Consider the following 20,564-nt stretch of genomic DNA (forward strand, 5'->3'; position numbering starts at 1 on the left):
AAGCTGAGTGCCAATGTTGAGACTTGGTCCAGTCTCGAGTGGTGGCAGGACTGCGCTGAGAATCTAAAATGAGTGGGTGAAAATCTTTCAGATAAAGACACACCTTTTGTTCTTTCTGTATGCAACTTAGCCTAATAGGACAGCTAGAATCTCAGTGAGCATGAGAACAGCTATACACATTTTGGAGACTGGCCACAAATAAAGATTAAAGACCACTGGAACACATACGTGTGCAAATGTCTTGGAGAGACTATTGCATTCAGGGTAAGCAATGAAATATATACAATCCTAGAGAGGCCTCTTATTGCTAGTAAGCATTCCTCTAAGGTAAGAAGTGTTTGTAGATAGGCTTCCCAGCTGAAATGGATCTACTGATGGAACTCTACTGCCCATTCTCCATCTACTAGACAAAGCACCAAGCAAATCAACCAGAAAGGGTACTAAATCTACTATGTTGTAAGCATTCGTTGATCACAAATGTGATGTCCTGGATATTTACTTTAGCTGGCCTGCTAAAGCGCATTATGTTTAGAGCTTCAGGAACTCCAGCTTGTACCAGATGGGACACTATTTTTATCATGCACACCAAAAGTTAGAGTGCAACTAAAGGGATTCTTGGGACTCTGCCTATTCTTTGCTTCCTGGGTAATGAAATTATACCTGGATTATCCCAGGAGCAAGACATTGCTTTAAATACTGCCTCCAAAAGAGTTGAATATGCCTCTATGAGGCTGAAGGGGAGATAAGACATCTTTTGAAATGTTATATTGTATGTCCCAATGCCATTTTGGGATGCTGTAGTTTATACAACAACTATATGACAAAAATGGGGAGGTTTTCCCCACAGACAGACAGAATAATTTGGAGACAAAGTTAATATATCTCAGCATCCTCCAATTACTGATATACAGGAGACCATGTCAGGAAAGCTAACAATGCAAAAAGTGTTCTCTGCCAATACAGCGGCAAATGGGAAACAGAAAAGAAAAATAACTAATCAAGTCTCAACAGCTGTAGGCTACAAACTGATCTGTGCACTGACTTTGAATATCTACCTCTTGGATATGGATAATGCTCAAACTGATTAAGTATGGGAGTGTTCTCCCCCCCCCTTTTTTTTTAAAGCAACTATAATTTTTGACTAATTTGTCTGTTTCAAATTCGAAGACAAAACATTTCAGGTATATATGTCTTTATTTCTCATTCTTTAGGAAACCATGAAACATATGGTATGTTGTAAAATACAGCTTTTAATAAACAATCACACCCCAACTGAAAATATAGTTTGTAAGACTGACTGTACGTTTGGTTAGCGTCTGAGTTACTACGCTGAGGAAAACCATAGGTTTAGGGCCTGATCCAGGGCTCATTTAAGTCAACGGGAATTCTTCCATTGATTTCAATAGGCATTCAACCAGGTCACTGGGGACAGTGTTAGTAAGAAAGACTACAGAGTAGGATAACAGGTAGGACAAGAACAATGTGGAGGTTAAAGAATGAATGATTCCAGAGTGAGGTGGTGGACACTACATTAATACTCCAGTGTAAGTTCTCACTCTTCCTTTTTCATGGTGGGAATAGAGGCCTCAAATATTTGCCTCAGAAGTTGAGTCTGGCTTTCTGATTCTTCGGATTTGCATCTTTTGGCCTATACACACATGAAGTCATTGGTTATATATCCGCAGTTTTATTTTTTTGTCTGCTTTGGGTATCTTCAGCTCAATATTTAGTCCTTTGCCGGCTTTTTCCTCTTCAAGTTTTAGAAGGGGATCTGGTAATTTTCCTTTTCTGTTCCACTGAAATGCAAGCAGCTGCAACGGAAGGGGGCTCTCAGCACCTTCTAGACTCAGCATAGCAGCTGTGCCTTCCTGGCCTGTGGAAGAAGCAGAGCAGAGATTAGTTGTATTTGGCAGCAGGAATTTATTCCTGTTGCAGGACTGGAATGCTGCTGTGTGCTGGACTTGAAAGAATGTAGAGTTCCCACTGTTAAGATCAGCCTCAGGAAGTCACTGGTAAAATACTATGTATTCTAAAGAATGTGCGCCATTAGTTTCAGAAATGTTTATTCTTGCTTAGTGCTTTTAGAAGCAAATAGTAAGAAACTGAACAAATAATCACCATAAATATACTTTTCCAAAATTTCTAACGCTTTGTATGTTTCTGCCCTTGAATGTTGTCTTTATTATAAGGAGAAAGAACAGAGGGTGAATATCCGTACTAAATAATTGTCCTTATCCTGCCTGCAAATGAGGAATTCTGGGCTTCATGTACCAACTACTTTATTACTGCTTGGGACTTTGGTCCCCAATAAAACAAAGCCTTAAATCAATCTGGTGTTCTATTTGGCTTTAATAAGTTTACATAAGAGACTGTGTTAAATGGGTACGATTGCTATTTAGCTCCTTATGATAATAAGCTACACTGACAACTAGAAGCTTATAGAAAAAAGCAAATTTGGTTGCAAAGGCAGCAGGAATGGGAGTCTGGTTATGCCACATTAACTTGGGGGGTTTTGGGCAGAGAACGAAGCAGCACCAGAGATATTCTAGGCTCCAGTTGCAGCTTTGTTCATCTCTGGGAAATGGTAAGCTTACTTTTTTACTGGCAGCTATCATTGTCCTTATAACATCAGCATCTTACAATGCTGACTCAATAAACCCCCTTCTATTTTCAAGCACACACCAGAAATAAGATTCAGTAAATGTAGAGAGAGCACAATACCTTGCATGAATGTCTGCCTCTTGATTGCTCTGGTTTGTCGTCTCTGCCAGCTGTGCTTCATGCGGTAAGATACGTTGTTCTGGACTCAAAGCATATTCATCTTACTCACTTGTCGAGGTGGCTCTGATAAACTGAGGAGGCTTGATCAGTGGCCTGGCCTGGGCCAAGAATAATGTACATCACATCAAAAAAAGGGCAGGTTATTCGTGCTGAACCAATACTACTGTTTTTGTCTCAGGACTCACTATACCAGAGGCTTTAATGTTCTCCCAACAATGCTTAGCATTTCATCCAATCCACAGTTTAGCTAATCTCTGACACCGTGTTGTAAACCTCCTTGTTGTTGTCAAAGAGAACTCAATCTGGATGCAGTTATCACTTCAGATCTTGATGATAGCATCACAGAAACGTAGTGGAAGGGACCTCGAGAGGGCACCTAGTCGATCCCGCTGCACTGAAGCAGGACCAAGTAAACCTAGGCCATTCCTGAGAGGTGTCTGTCCAACCTGTTAAAAACCTCCAATGATGGATTCCATACAACCTTCCTTGGAAGCCTATTCCAGAGCTTAAATTACCGTTATAGTTGGAAAGCGTTTCCTAATATCTAACACAAACCTCCTTTGCTTCAGATTAAGCCCATTACTTCTTGTCCTACCTTCAGCGGACACAGAACAATTGATCACTACCCCCTTTACAACAGCCCTTAACATATCTTGTTTTCTCAAGATTAAACATGCCACTTTTTTTTTAAAAAAACCTTTCCTCATAGGTCAGATTTTCTAAACCTTTTACCATTTTTGTTGTTCTCCTCTGGACTCTCACCAGTTTATCCTCATCTTTCCTAAACTGTGGCACCCAGAACTGGATGCAGTATTCTAGCTGAGGCCTCAGAAATGCAGAGTAGAAAGGGAAAATTACCTCGTGTCTGGCATATGACATACCAGTTAATACATCCCAGAATAATATTAGCCTTTTTTTGAAACTCCGTCACATTGTTGATTCTTTCAATTTGTGATCCACTATAACCCCCAAGTCCTTTTCAGCACCACTACCACGTAGCTAGTTATTCCCCATTTTGTGCTTTATTATTTGTATTTCTGTAGCACTTACATGCTTTAGTCATGGGCCACGACCCTCCTGCAGCATTGTAAGAGGGAAGGGTGTGACCACAGGAACCCTTCAGTGGCCACTGGCAGAGCCCCCCCACTTCCCCCACACCATACTGTAACTTACATCAGGCCTGACGCACATTGCCCCAACACACTGTTGTCACTATCTCTCTCTCTCAAAGGTGTCATCTAAGGTATCGTATGTAAACTGGCAACATGCTGGTTCTGAAAATAATTGTGTGATGTATGCATAGATCGTGTACAAAGAGTTGTAGATGTGTGCTGGAAATACGATTTTAAAACTTATTTGGGAGGCACAGCATGAACCCAGACTTGTGCGTTTACCTACGTGATTGGTTTGGTTACAGGCAAAAGGACAACAAATACATTTACAAATAAAGTAAACAGACATCAAGCTAAACAAGTGGGGGAGAAGGCTATTTAACAACCATGTTGGGGGAAAGAATCTGCACCCCAAGAGACCTTTCTGAGATTGACACTGGACTTTGAAGTACTAAAAAGGGGAAGCAAAGAGACAGTTTAGTTACCCTTCACCTAAAGGTCGATAGGGTACAGCACCTGTTGTGTCTATTAAATCCGATCCTTTTGGCCTGGAAGGCAAGAGTTGGTGGAAACTTTACTGTAAGCGAGAAACTTACTTACACAAAGATTGTAACTTGCTGAAATTAAGTTTTAGACACTAGAAAGTGTTGTTTGCTTTGTAACCATACTTGCCTTCTACTCATATTCAGTATCACTTCAATCTTTGTTTTTTTAATCAACTGATTCTTGTTTTATTACAAAACTATCTCTGTGCGGTGTATTAAACTGGAAGGTGAGTCCTCAGCGAGCTATACAGGCTGGTGTGTACATTCCCTGTTTGGAGGCAGTGAACTACATTTCTGTGAATGTCCATGTGATGTTGCACTCCATATGTTTATGGAAATATGCTTATGAGTGTAAATATAATGTAACTGGAATGCGCTTTATGCAAAAGGTCTCTAAGGTATCATTACAAAGCTTATAATCTACTGAGTGTGTTCATCCTATTTGTATGAATATCATTCTTGTATCTGAAGCTAGAAATATGAAGTATTACTCTGAAGTCTTATTGTAACTATGCAAAGTGTGGGCCATTAATGGAGCTTGGAATCTTGATGGCTCCCATTAACTAGGACAATTGGTGGTAAATGGCTGTGTTTACTTGTAAGCCTTCCTGTATACCTGTGTGCCAGCCAGTGGGTAATGAAGTCTCAAGGACATGTGAACATGTCACAGGATACTGAAATACATCTTAAACCTGGTGCTTTTCTATTTAGAAGGTAGGGTGGGAACCCAGAGAGAGAGACAAAGGATTCCTACCTTGTGCCAAAGATATAAAAGGGGGTGGAACAGAACAAAGGGGGCCAGTCATGAGAAATCCCCTAGTTATCACCTGAGCTGGAACTGACAAGGACTGTATCAGGGGAAAGGACTGGGCCCAGGCTAAGGAGTCTAGTCTGTGACAGAAGCTTATTGGAACATCTCTGAGGGTGATATTTACCTGTATTCAGTTTCTTAAACATATTAGGCTTAGACTTGCGTGTTGTGTTTTATTTTGCTTGGTAACTTACTTTGTTCTCAGAGTAACAGCCGTGTTAGTCTGTATTCGCAAAAAGAAAAGGAGTCCTTGTGGCACCTTAGAGACTAACCAATTTATTTGAGCATGAGCTTTCGTGAGCTACAGCTCACTTCATCAGATGCATACCGTGGAAACTGCAGCAGACTTTATATATACACAGAGAATTTGTGCAGGAAATGGCCTAACTTCATTATCATGCACATTGTGTAAAGAGTTGTCACTTTGGATGGGCTATCACCAGCAGGAGAGTGAATTTGTGTGGGGGGGTGGAGGGTGAGAAAACCTGGATTTGTGCTGGAAATGGCCTAACCTGTTGCTCACTTTAGATAAGCTATTACCAGCAGGACAGTGGGGTGGGAGGAGGTATTGTTTCATATTCTCTGTGTATATATAAAGTCTGCTGCAGTTTCCACGGTATGCATCTGATGAAGTGAGCTGTAGCTCACGAAAGCTCATGCTCAAATAAATTGGTTAGTCTCTAAGGTGCCACAAGGACTCCTTTTCTTTTTACTTTGTTCTGTCTGCTATTACCTGAAACCACTTGAATCCTGCTTTTTATACTTCATAAAATCCCTTTTGTTTATTAACAAACCCAGAGTAAGTGATTAATACCTGGGCAAGCAAACAGCTGTGCATCTCTCTCTATCAGTGTTATAGAGGGCGGACAATTTATTTGTTTACCCTATATAAGCTTTATACAGAATAAAACTTATTTATTTGGGGTTTGGATCCCATTGGCAACTGGGTGTCTGAGTGCTGGAGACAGGAGCACTTGCTGAGCTGTTTTCAGTTTAGTCTGCAGCTTTGGGGATGTGGTTCAGACTCTGGATCTCTGTTGCAGCAGGCTTGCATATCTGGCTCAACAAGACAGGGTTCTGGTGTCCCAAGCTGGCAAAGAAAATGTGCTCAGAGGTAGTTTCAGCACATCAGAGGACAGTCCCAAAGGGGTCTCTGTGACCAAACCGAATGTACTAGTACATTCCCTAGTAAAGCTCACAGTCCAGTGAGGAGGGACTGGACACTGCAGAGGAACATCTCTGGGTAACTCAGGAGTTGGATTCACAGATTGTTATCTGTGAGGCAAGATTTGGACTAAGAGTCCTGAAGAGTTTGCTGGCAAGGCAGACAAGCTAATGTCTCATGGAGCTCATACCTCGTTTGGGAGCAGCAAAATACCTCACTTGTTGAGGCTGAGAGGAGTTACACAGGGGTACAAAATTCGGGGTACCCCAAGCAGGAGGTCACACATCTGTCTACACATTCTACATTACAGGAACAGTTTTTTCTTAAAATCCTCTTGGGTGTCTTTGTTAACTATTCGTACTACCGTAGTGCCTAGAAGCTGTAATCATAGACCAGGACGCCATTGCAGTAGGCATTGTACAAACACAGTAGTGACCCATGTGAAAGGTTAATGGGGTGGAGGGAGGAGCAAATGCACATCTCTGCTGCTACTATTGTTTGGTTGGATTCTGACAGAAGTGCATAGGATAAAACAGTAAAGGCTAGCTTCATGCCAGAACAGCCTAGCCTGCTACTCACTAAGGCCTTGTCTACACTACAGCAGTACAGCTATGGCACTGCAGCTGTGCCACACTAGCATCATAGTGTAGACACTTCCTACAGCAATGGCAGGGGTGTTTCTGTCAATGTAGTTAATTCACCTCTCCAAGAGGTGGTAGCTAGGTTGAAAGAAGAATGCTACCATTGACCTTGCCATGTTTACACTGAAGGGATTAGGTCAACCTAACAATGGGACTCAAGGTGCAAAAAATGCCGAGTGACATCAATTTAATTTTTAAGTGCAGACCCAGGCCTGAGTATCTGTGTGGACACTGCTGCCACACTCTACTCCTGTTTCAAAGAGGGGTAGCTCTTGGGCACTGTTCATGAATGGCAGCAAGGTCTATCTAAACAATTTGCATAGACAAGCCCGATGAGACTTGCAGTCTCCTCCCTGCAAAAGTTTCCCGGTAACAGCCAAGAACAGCAGCCTCTATGTCTGCTAGGGAGAAAGCATCCCTATTCCCTAGTACATCACATAAGCAGAGACTCACTAGACTCAGCTATCATATAGCCTACAATTTCAAAAAACTTATGCTCAGGTTGCCTGCTGAGCTCAGGAAAGCTCAAGGATTTTTTCATTCAACTTAAAAAAGAATGGGGTTTTTTTGCTCAACAACTAAAAAGTGACTAAGCATGCTCAGTGATCATATAAGTGCTAATACAGTACTACTAAGACCTGTGCTCATAAACAACATTATGCACATGAATAATCTCATGGTCAGACTCCAATGTACACTGAACACACTCAAAAAAAAAAAAATATTCAAGGTAAAAAAAAAATCTCCGGTGTCTTATAATACAAGAACAAGGCATTTTGCTCAAAATGTCCAAAATAACTGACCTCAGTGCTGAGACCAGTTATAGAAAATTTCAACTCCAAGAGCAGAATTTTCAGGAAGTTACAAATAAATGGGGGGAAAAAAAATAAGGCTATACAAACAACTCCAGCTAATCTTTACTACAGCATTTGCAACTTATTCAATACTAGTGTTGTGAGTTATTTCCAATTAAAATGCACCCATGCAAAGTTCCACAAATCCTCGTATTTGATAAACACCTAATTACATTTTAAAATGTAAATAAACTGTTAATACAATATGATTTAAATAAGTTAGGAAGATCTAATAAGTGTTTATCTCCAGCTATAAAATTAAGCCACCGCATGTATTCTAATATAGATAAAATTTCATAAAGTAAACAGGAGAGCACTCATCAATACAAACAAACAAACAAACAAACAAACAAACAAACAAACAAACAAACAAACAAACAAACAAACAAACAAACAAACAAACAAACAAACAAACAAACAAACAAACAAACAAACAAACAAACAAACAAACAAACAAACAAACAAACAAACAAACAAACAAACAAACAAACAAACAAACAAACAAACAAACAAACAAACAAACAAACAAACAAACAAACAAACAGTTTAGATAATTTTTTCTGTAACACCCTATAGAACAGAGTACACTTTCGGATGTAGTAATGAAGGTATGAAATAAAGATTATTTTTTCATTGTGTGAGCCAACAGTAGTAAATGCAGTCCTGTTATACTATATGTTAAATTATGTCAAAAATGGAGAAAGAATGCAGGAAGTCACTAAGAACACAGTAAACTATCATTATAGCTTTATTATCCATCCCCTTAATTAAATCTACAATCATTTAGCAAAGCTGAGATGTTATGGAATAGCAGACTCATTCTGTAATCATGTTTCGTTTTATCCATTAACATTTTATTTACACAATATTAAAGAAAACAAGTTAAACATGAAAGAATAAAATTGAGGTGGGAAGAGGAGTGCATTCCATACCTGTAACACTGATTGTACTCCGGCTCGTATATTTTGCTCAGTGATATCTATTTCAGATGTTTTATGGGAAGCATCTTGGTAGCAGCCATCTCTTGTCCAACTTGAATTTCGAACATGACCAGAGTTTGTTATTTTTTCCTGAAGCATAAAAATATTTTGTTTCTTAAACTCCCAGAGAAAAAACACATGAGAATTAGGTTTTTGGTCCCCCTCTTTTTTTTTTTTTAATAAAGGAGAAAATAAGAGCTGAAAATGACTACTGAAAGAGCAGCCTGCCTCCCAGAGACTGAGAAATGGAAGAAGAAGGTGTATGTCTAGGCACCTTAAAAAAAGGATACAATTTAAAAGTCTCAGAACAAATATTCAAAATAATAGGGGGGAAATTAATTGCTACTTTGTCTCATTCTGCGTGGAACACTTTTCGTATAGTGCAAGGATATAGTGCATAAGCCATCTCCCTAAGGTAGTTTATAGTTTATGGTTCATTGCTAACTAATAAGTATGGATACAATTTTGTCACAGTAAAAATTATGCAAAATGTACAGAGCAATCATGGTAAAAAAGTACAAAATCAGGGTATGCCCAAGCCAGAGCCAAAGAAGTCTCTGAATCCTTGACCAAATCACATTCTTACTAATAAGCCATATTAGAGAGTACACTAGACTACTAATGCAGTCGTAGTCCTCAGTGTCCTGCTCCTTCTTGTACTGAACTCATTGGGGAATTTTGCAGTTGACTTAAAATGTGCAATGTCAGGCCTCAAGGGCATTTGCCTTTCACCCTGTGCATCTAAGGTATATTTTATATTATATAAAACCAATGAAAACGCTTACAGCTATTCTGAAGGGAATTGAAAAAAATAACCACAGCATTTAAAGATGGTAAAGGTCTGCCTATTAGAGAAAAACTCAATTTTGTTTTGGTCCCCAAACTGAGGCATTTTCTCTTAGGAAGCTCTTGGTAGGAGAATACACAGTGTCAAGTTCTAAATATATACATAATCACTAACATTAAATTACACTATTATAAATTTAGAGTAGGATTAGGTTTTCAAAAGGCATATGAGCAGTTAGGTGCCTGGCTTCCCATTGAAAGTTAATGGGACTGTCTGTGACTGAAAATCTCCCCCTTAAAATTTAATTTAAAATAAGATTTTTCTGTATTTGGTTCATTTCATTTAATGCCAGCCCCTAGAAGTCAGGTTACTGCTGGGTTAAATATTTTTTCTGGTCATTTGCATAAACAATCTGAACAGAGAACTGATATGAAGGTGAGGTGCAGGCATGAATTGAATGATTTGGCAGCATAGCTTTTACGGGTGGCAGGCACCTTCACGGGGCTGCTGCTCTATTTACTCATACCTGAAGGGACAGATTTGTGCCCTTCACAGTTTTCATCTCAATATTTCCTTTCATTCCTCTTTCCCAGCTCCTGCACCAAACAGACTGCTATGTGGAAAAGACGTACATATGCTAAATAGTTCAGAAAATGAGACATCTATTTAACAATGGTCTTTTTAAATTTTAAAGGAGGTCTTATTTTTTTTACCTCATCTCTCTCTTTTCCCTTCTCTGCTGAATTATGTTCTGCAACATTTTCATCACAATCTATATTTACAGATGTCAATATTTCTTCAGATTCTTTCATAAATAAAGGCTTATCTTCCTGTTGGATCCACTCCTGGTAAACCTTCACCACTTTCCTCATAGCAGCTGCTTCGCAAATTGGCAACAAAAATGCCTAGTTGGGGGGGGAAAAGTTATAACATTTGAGACACTTTATCTATGTTCTCACGATACTGCTAGTAGTAAACAATTTCAGGAGCATGCATTTCAATTTATGGATGTGATATGAAAATAGAAAGTGGACAACACGACTTAATTTTATTTTAAAAAATTTAGGACTCACTATACTATCCATTCTGTCTCTTCGGGGCAAAATAGAGAATTTTTATTGGGGGAAAGGAAAAGTGAGAAACATCCAACCCACTTCTTTGAACTCTAGGAAAGCTCCTACCCAAGCATCAGGCTCTACAGATGGAGAAACAGCTGCAGCCACTCTGCAGGAATTTAAACTAAATGCTGATTTCCATCAGTATTAGTTTATTAACTTTTCCCAACACCACTCTGGAACACCCTGAAAGTCGGGGGGAGGGGGGAAGGGCAGGAAAAAAGTCTGAAAGGAAAAAGTGACACCTGGCAAAAAAGCTTTACTGTTAGGGACCTGGATGTAGTTAGCATGGAAGGGGAACAGCAAGCAGTGAGACTCCATGCAGATCTGTTCCTGCATAGATCTTAGGGTCCCACTGATATTTGAACAACAAACTCTCATTAAAAGAAAGAAAAGAAAACTCAGTGGAAGCTACTGCTGCATCCAGTCACATACATGGGGGGAGAAAGAGTATGGGGCAATAGGATATTATATTAGCCATTTGAATTTGTATTGATAACAAAGAGCCATGTTTTACTGCTGCTATGAATGAGTGGCGCAAAACAGATGACAGAGAAAAGGCATTTTTCATAACTAGAGTTATGAAAAAAATGCATTTCAGGAAGCCAGTTTGCTTGCAAGATGCTGCTCTCTTCAGGAAGTATTATGTAACTGTGGGGCTAATACCAAAGTGCTCTCAGATCAGCAGTCTCCAACGTTAAGTTTTGGGCTTCTGCTAAACTTAACTATGTTCAAAGACAGCCTACATTAATGCAATATACTTGTTGGAAATTTCACTCTCTTTTAAATTCACAATTTTACCAGCTTGTGCACTTTTACTGTACTGGCTGTATTAAAAAGAATAAAATAAACTGAACCAGTGTGCATTTTCCAAGAACCACTGGATATACCAATATCCCAAAGAAATGCATGATTCTTGCTATGAACAACACATTCTCAACTTCAGGACTGAACACTTCAAAGGAGTATCAAAATGGGACGCAGCTATTCTATGACTTCCAAAGTCAGCTAAAGAGTAGGATAGGCAACTGCTACCTTTTAGAGATTTTCTTATGCTTTGGCTTTGTAACATAGAATGCTCTACAGCTTTCACAGTACAGGAAATATGATGTAGCTGAGGGAATGCTGCCACACCTGCTGGGCCATGGTTATTAATGAATTCACAGATTCCAAAGCCAGAAGGGATCACTATGATAATCCAGTCTGATCTGTGTGCACAGGCTGTAAATTTTTTTCTAGAAGCTGGATTAATCTTAGCAAATCTTTTAGAAAGGTACCTAATCTCATTCTAAAGATTCCAAGGGATGGTGATTCCATCATCTCCCCTGGGGTAAGATCCTCTGATGTTTAATTACCCTCAGAGCAAGAAAATTGAGTCTTATTTCAAAGTTGAGTTAGTGTACCTTCATCTTCCAGCCACTGGATCTTGTTATGCCTTTGTCAGCAAGACTGAGAAGCCCCTCACTATCAGATATTTTCCACATGTAAATATTCATACACAGTGATCAAGTCACCTCTCAACCTTCTCTGATAAGCTAAGCAGATGGAGCTCCTTAAGCTTCACATCACATTCATAGAATATCAGGGTTGGAAGGGACCTCAGGAGGTTATCTAGTCCAAACCCCCTGCTCAAAGCAGGACCAATCCCCAACTAAATCACCCCAGCCAGGGCTTTGTCAAGCCCAACCTTAAAAACCTCAAAGGAAGAAGATTCCACCACCTCCCTAGGTAACACATTCCAGTGCTTCACCCCCCTCCTAGTGAAAAAGTTTTTCCTAATATCCAACCTAAATTATTGTTTTCCAGCCCCTGAAACATTTTTGTGACCTTTCTTCAAACTCCCTCCAGCATTGCCACATCATTCTTCAACTGTGGACACCGGATCTGGGTACAGCATTCTTGCAGCTGTTTTACCAATGCTGTGTACAGAGGCAAGGTCAGTTCTCTACACCCATTTAATAGTCCCCTTTTATACATCCAAGGACCACATTAGCCCTTTCTGCCACAGTAGTACACTGAGTGCTCACTGAGGCAGTCATCTACAACAATCCCCAAATCCTTTTCCGAATTACTGATTCCCAAGACAGTATCCCATCCCACAGGTATAGCCTGCATTCTTTGTTCCCAGATGCATTAACCTTGCATTCACCTGTATTAACACACATTGTATAGGACTGTTACCATTTAACTAGGAGATTCAGATCACTCTGTAGCAGTAACCTGTTCTCATTATTTACTACCTCACCACACAGCATGTTATCTGCTAACTGTATCTTTTCCAGATTCATAATTAGACAGGCAACAATTCATAATTAGCTAGGCAATCCAGATGGAGGATTTTTGGCTCCCAATATAGTTAACCCAGATAACTTTGCTAAAATTGTCCACATTACATGAAGTCAAAGTTATGTCCCTCAAGTGATGAACAAAACAAAACCAGGAAGCAGGGGCAGATTTTTCATACTAGTTGTTTTAAATTAGCTTTTGCTTTCTACCCACAAGGGAGAGAGAGTGAGGTGGAAAAAACAGATGGAAAACTTTGCTGAACAAAAACCAACGTGTTTACCATTGGCCTAAATTTAAAATGAACAGTGTAAATAAAAACACAATCAAAGCTTTTACACTTATGTACACTCTTACTTAACACAACCTATTTGAAACAAAAACTACCAATATTATCAGGGTTTAAACTAAAAACAAAAAAATCTTCTACACTTGATGGCTTCTTTACCTGTCGAAATATCTCTGTAAGAAAGTTAACATTACTTCTTTTAGAAGAAAAGACTTTGCGGACTATTTCAATATCACTTAGATGCTCTTCATCAATACTACAAAGGCTGGAGGAACTTGGTTCTCTCTCTGTTAGGGTGCTTGTATTAGAATGAGATTGTTCTGGCTCTGTATTTCTATCGGGTCTATCAACAGTGTCATTTTTACTGTCTTCTCTAGAAGCCATGCTAGCAGCTGCTCTCTGAAACAAAAGAGCAAGAAATTAGTTCTAGTAATATAATTTAAATACAATTCTTAAAACAGCACAGAGAATTCTGCAGACAATATGAGAAATAAGTCTCTCAAAGCGCTACATATCTACTAGATTATGTAGGAAGTTAGTGGTTGTCTGAAGCCAGTTAAAGTACAGATCTCAAGCACAAGGGAAGTCCAGTTATTGTCCAGTCAGATCAATGACCTTCACTAAGAATTCTAATCTGTGTTGCCTTTATTCAGTTTGCTAACCTATAATCAGACATTTCTTGGGAGTATTTAGAAGTGTTATCACAAACAACCCAGTCTTACAAAACCTCAGCAAACAGAGCCACGGAAGTCAAAAAGAATTTGGATTGCTGGATTGGGCTTTAAGGGAAACTGAGCATATCACTCTATGCAGAGAAGTAAATGTAGATTTACTTAAACAATTCACCAAAAAGTAATTTATAGATCAAAACATTTTGTTAGGTGAATGAAAACAGTACTTCACAGTATAAGATTTAAATATTTGGCGATTCTTTCCATATTGGATTCAGGCCTGGAGATTTCATTTAAAGACAAATAGTCTTTCTTCAGTTAGCTAAAACTAAGGATATGTCTACACAGCGCTTTAATGTGGCTGTGTAATCGTGGCTCCAGCTCTCCCAGTGCTGTAATAAAACCACCTCCGTGAGGGGAATGGCTCCCAGCACTGTAGCACTATCTACACTGTCACTTTACAGGGCTGAAATTTGCATCCATCAGGGGTGTGTTTTTCCACACCCCTAAGCAAAGAAAGTTTCGGTGCTGTAAGTGGCAGTGTAGACAAGGCCTAAGAGAAACATACAGTGGTAGAATTTCAGTGTTGACATCACAACAGAAGACTACTAAGAAATCTTTCAAAATAGAGAAAAACTATTTGAAATGTGCGTTTGGTGATACCTGAATATTCTTTGGCACAATTTCACCACCTTCCATCCCAGGAATATGAGGTCCTGTATGAGGTTTTGGCTCAAGCCAGAAAGACACCAGCCATCGAATGACAATAACACGAGCCTTAAGGAAAGGTTCCTTTGTGCAATATATTGCTTCATTGGTTTCAGCATCTTTCTTTACCATTACATAGTGTGGCTTTGGTCTCATTTGTGGTATCTCTGTGATGAAAAGCAAGCATTTTAAAATTAGTGTCAGAAGAAAGGCTTACTACCTCAAAGCCCTATCCAACCCAATTGAAATCCCAGGGCTTCTGGGTTTTTGAAACTCCCAGGGTAGCACAGTCATTAATTCCACAAGGGCATGGGACAGACATTCTCTCAATAGCAATAAAAGAGAAGAGCATTAAGCTTCAAAAGGCAGCCCCTGGAAATTGTATTTGTGGCCTAGAAGGCTGCAAACATTTTCTACTGGATGAACCGCTCCATTTACCCCTTCTTTATGCTCTCGTTTGTGGGGTAACAAACAATTCTTAACAAGTAAAGTTTAATTTATAAAGTACCTTTTTATCCAGATGATCCCCTAAGCTGTTTTAAAATTATGTACTATACTGAGGAATTACATAGCCTGCCACTGACATGGAGTGAAACCCAGCAAAATTTTGACAGCGAACAGCAACACTACGCCACTGTTCAGAACAAAAAAGTAAAGGAAGCCACCTTTCAGTTAAAACTACATGAGCAATTTTAAGTGGCAGAATGTAATTACCCAAACTGGACTTTGGCCCAAACAAGCACAGCATTTTCATTTAGGGTGGGAAGAAACTGTTGTAGGTTTATTTAGAAATAAAAATTTGTTTATAATTGATCAAATAGGTTATTGAGCAACAATTCACAGATGAAGTAATTCACCCATTTTGCAGAGGATCATATCATACCACTTAAGCCCTGTGGTTGAACCTCTAGGGGTTGTGGGGGGGAGAATGTAGGTGAATCAGATGCAAAGTGATGTCAACACACTAAGTGGGACAGAAAAGCTATCCTTGCTGATCTATGTGGGTCTAGTGTGGAAGGTCATGAAGGGAACAGGCAGTGAGCATACTAAAACAAGTGTCATGAAATCTATGTTGATGTAGATCCACGGTTCCAGCACCCCTGGCATGGTGGGTTCAGGGCCTCTATTCCAATCCACAGGCTTTAACAGCAGTTTTGAGGAACATACTACAGCCCTTGCTGGCTTTTGTGGAGGCCAGCAAGTGGGAGGAAAGTGTGTGGCATGAATTTCACCTGCCCAACCACTCTACCGTTATAGGCTTTGTTTAAATTAAGATGGAAAGGTGTGTTAAATTGTGTTAGCTAGCTTAATCTAACCAACCCCTTTTAAAACTCTAACACAAGGCAAGTTATATTTTAACATATGCAAAACTTGTTAATTTAGAGCTTGGGAGATGCCACGGTCTTAACATGACCAGCCTAGCACATGCTAACATATAATTTGCCTTGTCTTGACTAAACTTTAGAAGGTATTATGGAGTCTAACTGATCTGGCTCTGTGTCAATGGAGTGGATATTACCCAATGAGCAACACCGCTAATTTCTTTTGGATCGACAGAACTAACAGTTTTTTTCTCTTCTAAATGTAATTTAATCCATGATATAGGGTGCATTATGTTTGATTTTTTTTTTTTTTTTAAACTTGGTTCTTAGAGCAGTGAGTGTATCCAAATGACTAATATGGTTTAGATAGAACAGCAGTCTGCCTCCTGGGATAGAAGCTTGGCACTACGATTGGCTCACCTAGAAGCTAAAGAGCGAGTAACATTTTGGAGAAGAGGAACCTAAGAAACTTGAAAAGATCTTGTCTAATTTTTTAGAAACCTTCGATTAATTCTTAAGTGGATGGAAACAGATAATGCTTTCTTTTCCCCTCCCTGCCCTTTTTCCTTCTGCTCCTTTTCCTCCCACCCCATTCGTTTATATATTTTTCTTAAGTTATTCCTTTCTGTTGTCCCCTGATTTTAGGAATGTGGGATGAAATCAAAACTATAAATTTAAAAAAATGATTTTAAGTATGTAAGAGTTAAATTTATTTAAAGTGAATCAGAGCAATACAGCATCCTGACTGTTAAATAATTAAAAAGAGAGGTCAAGTGGTGTTTCCATCAACACACATCAGTAGAATTGAAACCATACATCATAGATAAAGGCCATATTTCTTAACAGTAAGGGAAATGTTTTTGATCCAAGTTCTCCGCAAGCAGCATCTCTATACTGTAAGTTGCAAAATGTTTAAGCATCTGTACAATCATTAAACACCACTTACCAAGTACAGGATTATACAAACTGGTCTCCTTACAGATGTTTGGGAAAATATAAGGCAAGTAATATTTTTTAAAATATGAAAACAAGAATGAAAATCCCTTTTCTTGGTTTTCCTTGTTCTTCCATTCTAAACTCTTGACCTTAAAGAAAAAAAAATTACTTTTTGAGGCTGAAACATGGAATATTTGTTTCAATATTTCCCAAGTATATCAAATGTTTCAGAAGTTTGCTGTAGTTTTTTTGTTTTTTTAAGTTGTCAAAAGTCAAACAAATTTCAGTTTTAATTAAACGTCAAATGTACTTTAAAGATTTGCTAAACGAAGCAAAGATAAAGTAAGAGGAAAGATTCTATTGCTTAATTATACAAGAGAAATTACTACATTAGGACTGGATTGTATGCATTTTAATAATTATAATGTTACATTTTCAAAATGGTGGGAGGGACCTGCTATCTGAGAGATTAGTAAAACTATGCAAATCTTTTCCTCTAAGCTCTGGATTCAGCAGAATACTTAACCATATATGTAATTTTAAGCACATGCAGAATCCCACTGAAATCAGAGATTTTAAGAATATCAAGCCTGAGGTGGCCCCTCCAGAAGTGGGTTTAATTTGTAGTAAATCATCCTGCTTTGTTTCAAAGTTACTTTATAAAATATAAAAGTATATTTGTGCTTACCTGAAAGATTCCTTTCTTTTTTGTGTAAAAATGTCCAGAGATCTGTTACAATAGGTACTTCAGCCTGCCTGCAGCTCAAGAGCAGAACCAGACCTGTCAATCACTGACAGCCGGGGTATGCTCTGCTTTCTGAAATTCCTTCCAGTTCACGTAACTTCTAGGGACAGCATAATTCAAATATACTTTCTTAAATTAGAGATTGATTTGTTTTTCCTCAAAGCATATTGACTGCAGAATATGGTAAATTCAACCTACTGACAACATACCCAAATCCTTGAATGTCAGTTTACATCTCTGTCCTGGGTAATCCACTTGTCTCCAGAATGGGCTGGATCTGTGGACCTTAGTACTCAAAAGTAGGAAAATTTTCAGGTAAGCACTGAGAAGTTTTCCTATTCTTCTTCATGCTAAGGTCCAAAGACCCATTAGAATGGGATTTTCAGAGCAGTGCCCTCTCAGGGATTAGGATAAAGATAAAGGAGATACTTGTATATAATCTATCTAGTCGAGGGCACTAAGATACCGAGAACTCTTCTCCAAAAGAAGAGAAGTAGCATTGGCTATGACTGGATGACCAATATGCAGAATTTGGTCAACTAATGGCCATCTGCAGATCTCAGTACAGGACTACTCTGCTCTGCAATTGTGAGTGCGCCTAAGAACTAGACTCTGATGCTTAATTGAAGTAGGAACAGTTCTTGAATTTACTCATGGAATGGATGCTACAACACAGTTATGAAGAGTACCCGTCTGAATTAAAAAGTATAATAATGGTACTTCCTTAGAGAAAGCTCCCAAACTCAGATAAAAAACATCTGATTATAGATAGTAGCCACTGGGAAGCCTACTCTAATGGACAGGAAATATAATGACACTTTCCTTCAGAGATTCAATCTGGGTAGTGCTGGAAGATGCAGAACGAGGTTCCAAGAACATACTGAATGACCTTGCAGAGTTGGAATAAGGTGGATGCCCAAATGAAGCATTTAATATTGGATTGTACAAAACTTCCTTTTCTTTAAAATGTTGAGAACATTATACCGAATCTTAGCAGAATTTGATTTTTATAATTTCTACAGATAAAAGTAAACATTCATGTTAGCATCTTTTTTTTCTTATGGATTTTAAATGTTCACAGTTGTGGAAAATTATGGGGAGGATAGTTAATGAGATGATTAGACAATGAACGTTGAAAGATTGTTAACAAGATGAAGATGGCCCTAATGGTGGTGTGGTGTCACAGAAACAATCTTCTCATATGATACTTTGTTCCCAACAGTATTCATCCTCCCCAGCCCTATGACTGACTTCCCTGGCATCATGTGTCTATTTGACCTGAATCAAAAGACAGAGTGATTTGGTTCCTGAACTATGTATTCTTCAGTCTTATCTCTTCCTGGAAAATGTTTTTGATCAGGGTTCTGTAGAGAGAAGAAGTGAAGTGAACTTCAATCTTCTCTAAAGCCATTAATATTGCTACTATGATCCCAGAGAGACACCCTGGAATCACACGTCAGTTCAAATGATAATGATCAAATCTGGGAAAAGAAAAAGGCTGCCATCTGTCTGCAAAACATAAGAATTGTCCGAGGATGGTAAAATGGGAATTCTTGAAGAAAAATCTCCTTTAGATGTGTTCCAATCACTATGATGTGATTGGAATCACAGAGACTTGGTGGGATAACTCACATGACTGGAGTACTGTCATGGATGGTTATAAACTGTTCAGGAAGGACAGGCAGGGCAGAAAAGGTGGGGGAGTAGCACTGTATGTAAGGGAGCAGTATGACTGCTCAGAGCTCCGGTACGAAACTGTAGAAAAACCTGAGTGTCTCTGGATTAAGTTTAGAAGTGTGTGCAACAAGAGTGATGTAGTGGTGGGAGTCTGCTATAGACCACCGGACCAGGGGGATGAGGTAGATGAGGCTTTCTGCCGGCAGCTCACGGAAGCTACTAGATCGCATGCCCTGATTCTCATGGGTGACTTTAATTTTCCTGATATCTGCTGGGAGAGCAATACTGCGGTGCATAGACAATCCAGGAAGTTTTTGGAAAGCGTAGGGGACAATTTCCTGGCGCAAGTGCTAGAGGAGCCAACTAGGGGGGGCGCTTTTCTTGACCTGCTGCTCACAAACCGGGTAGAATTAGTGGGGAAAGCAAAAGTGGATGGGAATCTGGGAGGCAGTGACCATGAGTTGGTTGAGTTCAGGATCCTGACACAGGGAAAAAAGGTAAGCAGCAGGATACGGACCCTGGACTTCAGGAAAGCAGACTTCGACTCCCTCAGGGAATGGATGGCCAGGATCCCCTGGGGGACTAACTTGAAGGGGAAAGGAGTCCAGGAGAGCTGGCTGTATTTCAAGGAATCCCTGTTGAGGTTACAGGGACAAACCATCCCAATGAGTCGAAAGAATACTAAATATGGCAGGCGACCAGCTTGGCTTAACGGTGAAATCCTAGCGGATCTTAAACATAAAAAAGAAGCTTACAAGAAGTGGAAGGTTGGACATATGACCAGGGAAGAGTATAAAAATATTGCTCGGGCATGTAGGAATGAAATCAGGAGGACCAAATCGCACCTGGAGCTGCAGCTAGCGAGAGATGTCAAGAGTAACAAGAAGGGTTTCTTCAGGTATGTTGGCAACAAGAAGAAAGCCAAGGAAAGTGTGGGCCCCTTACTGAATGAGGGAGGAAACCTAGTGACAGAGGATGTGGAAAAAGCTAATGTACTCAATGCTTTTTTTGCCTCTGTTTTCACTAACAAGGTCAGCTCCCAGACTGCTACGCTGGGCATCACAAAATGGGGAAGAGATGGCCAGCCCTCTGTGGAGATAGAGGTGGTTAGGGACTATTTAGAAAAGCTGGACGTGCACAAG

The 20,564-nt window shown here is 39.4% G+C and overlaps 1 protein-coding gene across 5 annotated transcripts in view; it reads right to left on the reverse strand.

The window, feature by feature from the left end:
* Window positions 1-20,564, reverse strand: part of RALGAPA1 (Ral GTPase activating protein catalytic subunit alpha 1) — a 238,597-nt gene that overhangs the window by 185,941 nt on the left and 32,092 nt on the right. For all 5 annotated transcript variants that reach the window (XM_077819060.1, XM_077819057.1, XM_077819062.1 and 2 more), the window contains exons 8-12: window positions 17,011-17,149; window positions 14,698-14,909; window positions 13,523-13,762; window positions 10,390-10,581; window positions 8,842-8,979 (exon numbers count right to left, since the gene is read on the reverse strand). In XM_077819060.1, the coding sequence (XP_077675186.1) occupies window positions 8,842-8,979; window positions 10,390-10,581; window positions 13,523-13,762; window positions 14,698-14,909; window positions 17,011-17,149 (921 nt within the window). The remainder of the gene's footprint in view (window positions 1-8,841; window positions 8,980-10,389; window positions 10,582-13,522; window positions 13,763-14,697; window positions 14,910-17,010; window positions 17,150-20,564) is intronic.

This window comes from Eretmochelys imbricata, chromosome 6 (assembly GCF_965152235.1).
Source record: "Eretmochelys imbricata isolate rEreImb1 chromosome 6, rEreImb1.hap1, whole genome shotgun sequence".
NCBI classification, from domain to species: Eukaryota; Metazoa; Chordata; order Testudines; family Cheloniidae; genus Eretmochelys; species Eretmochelys imbricata.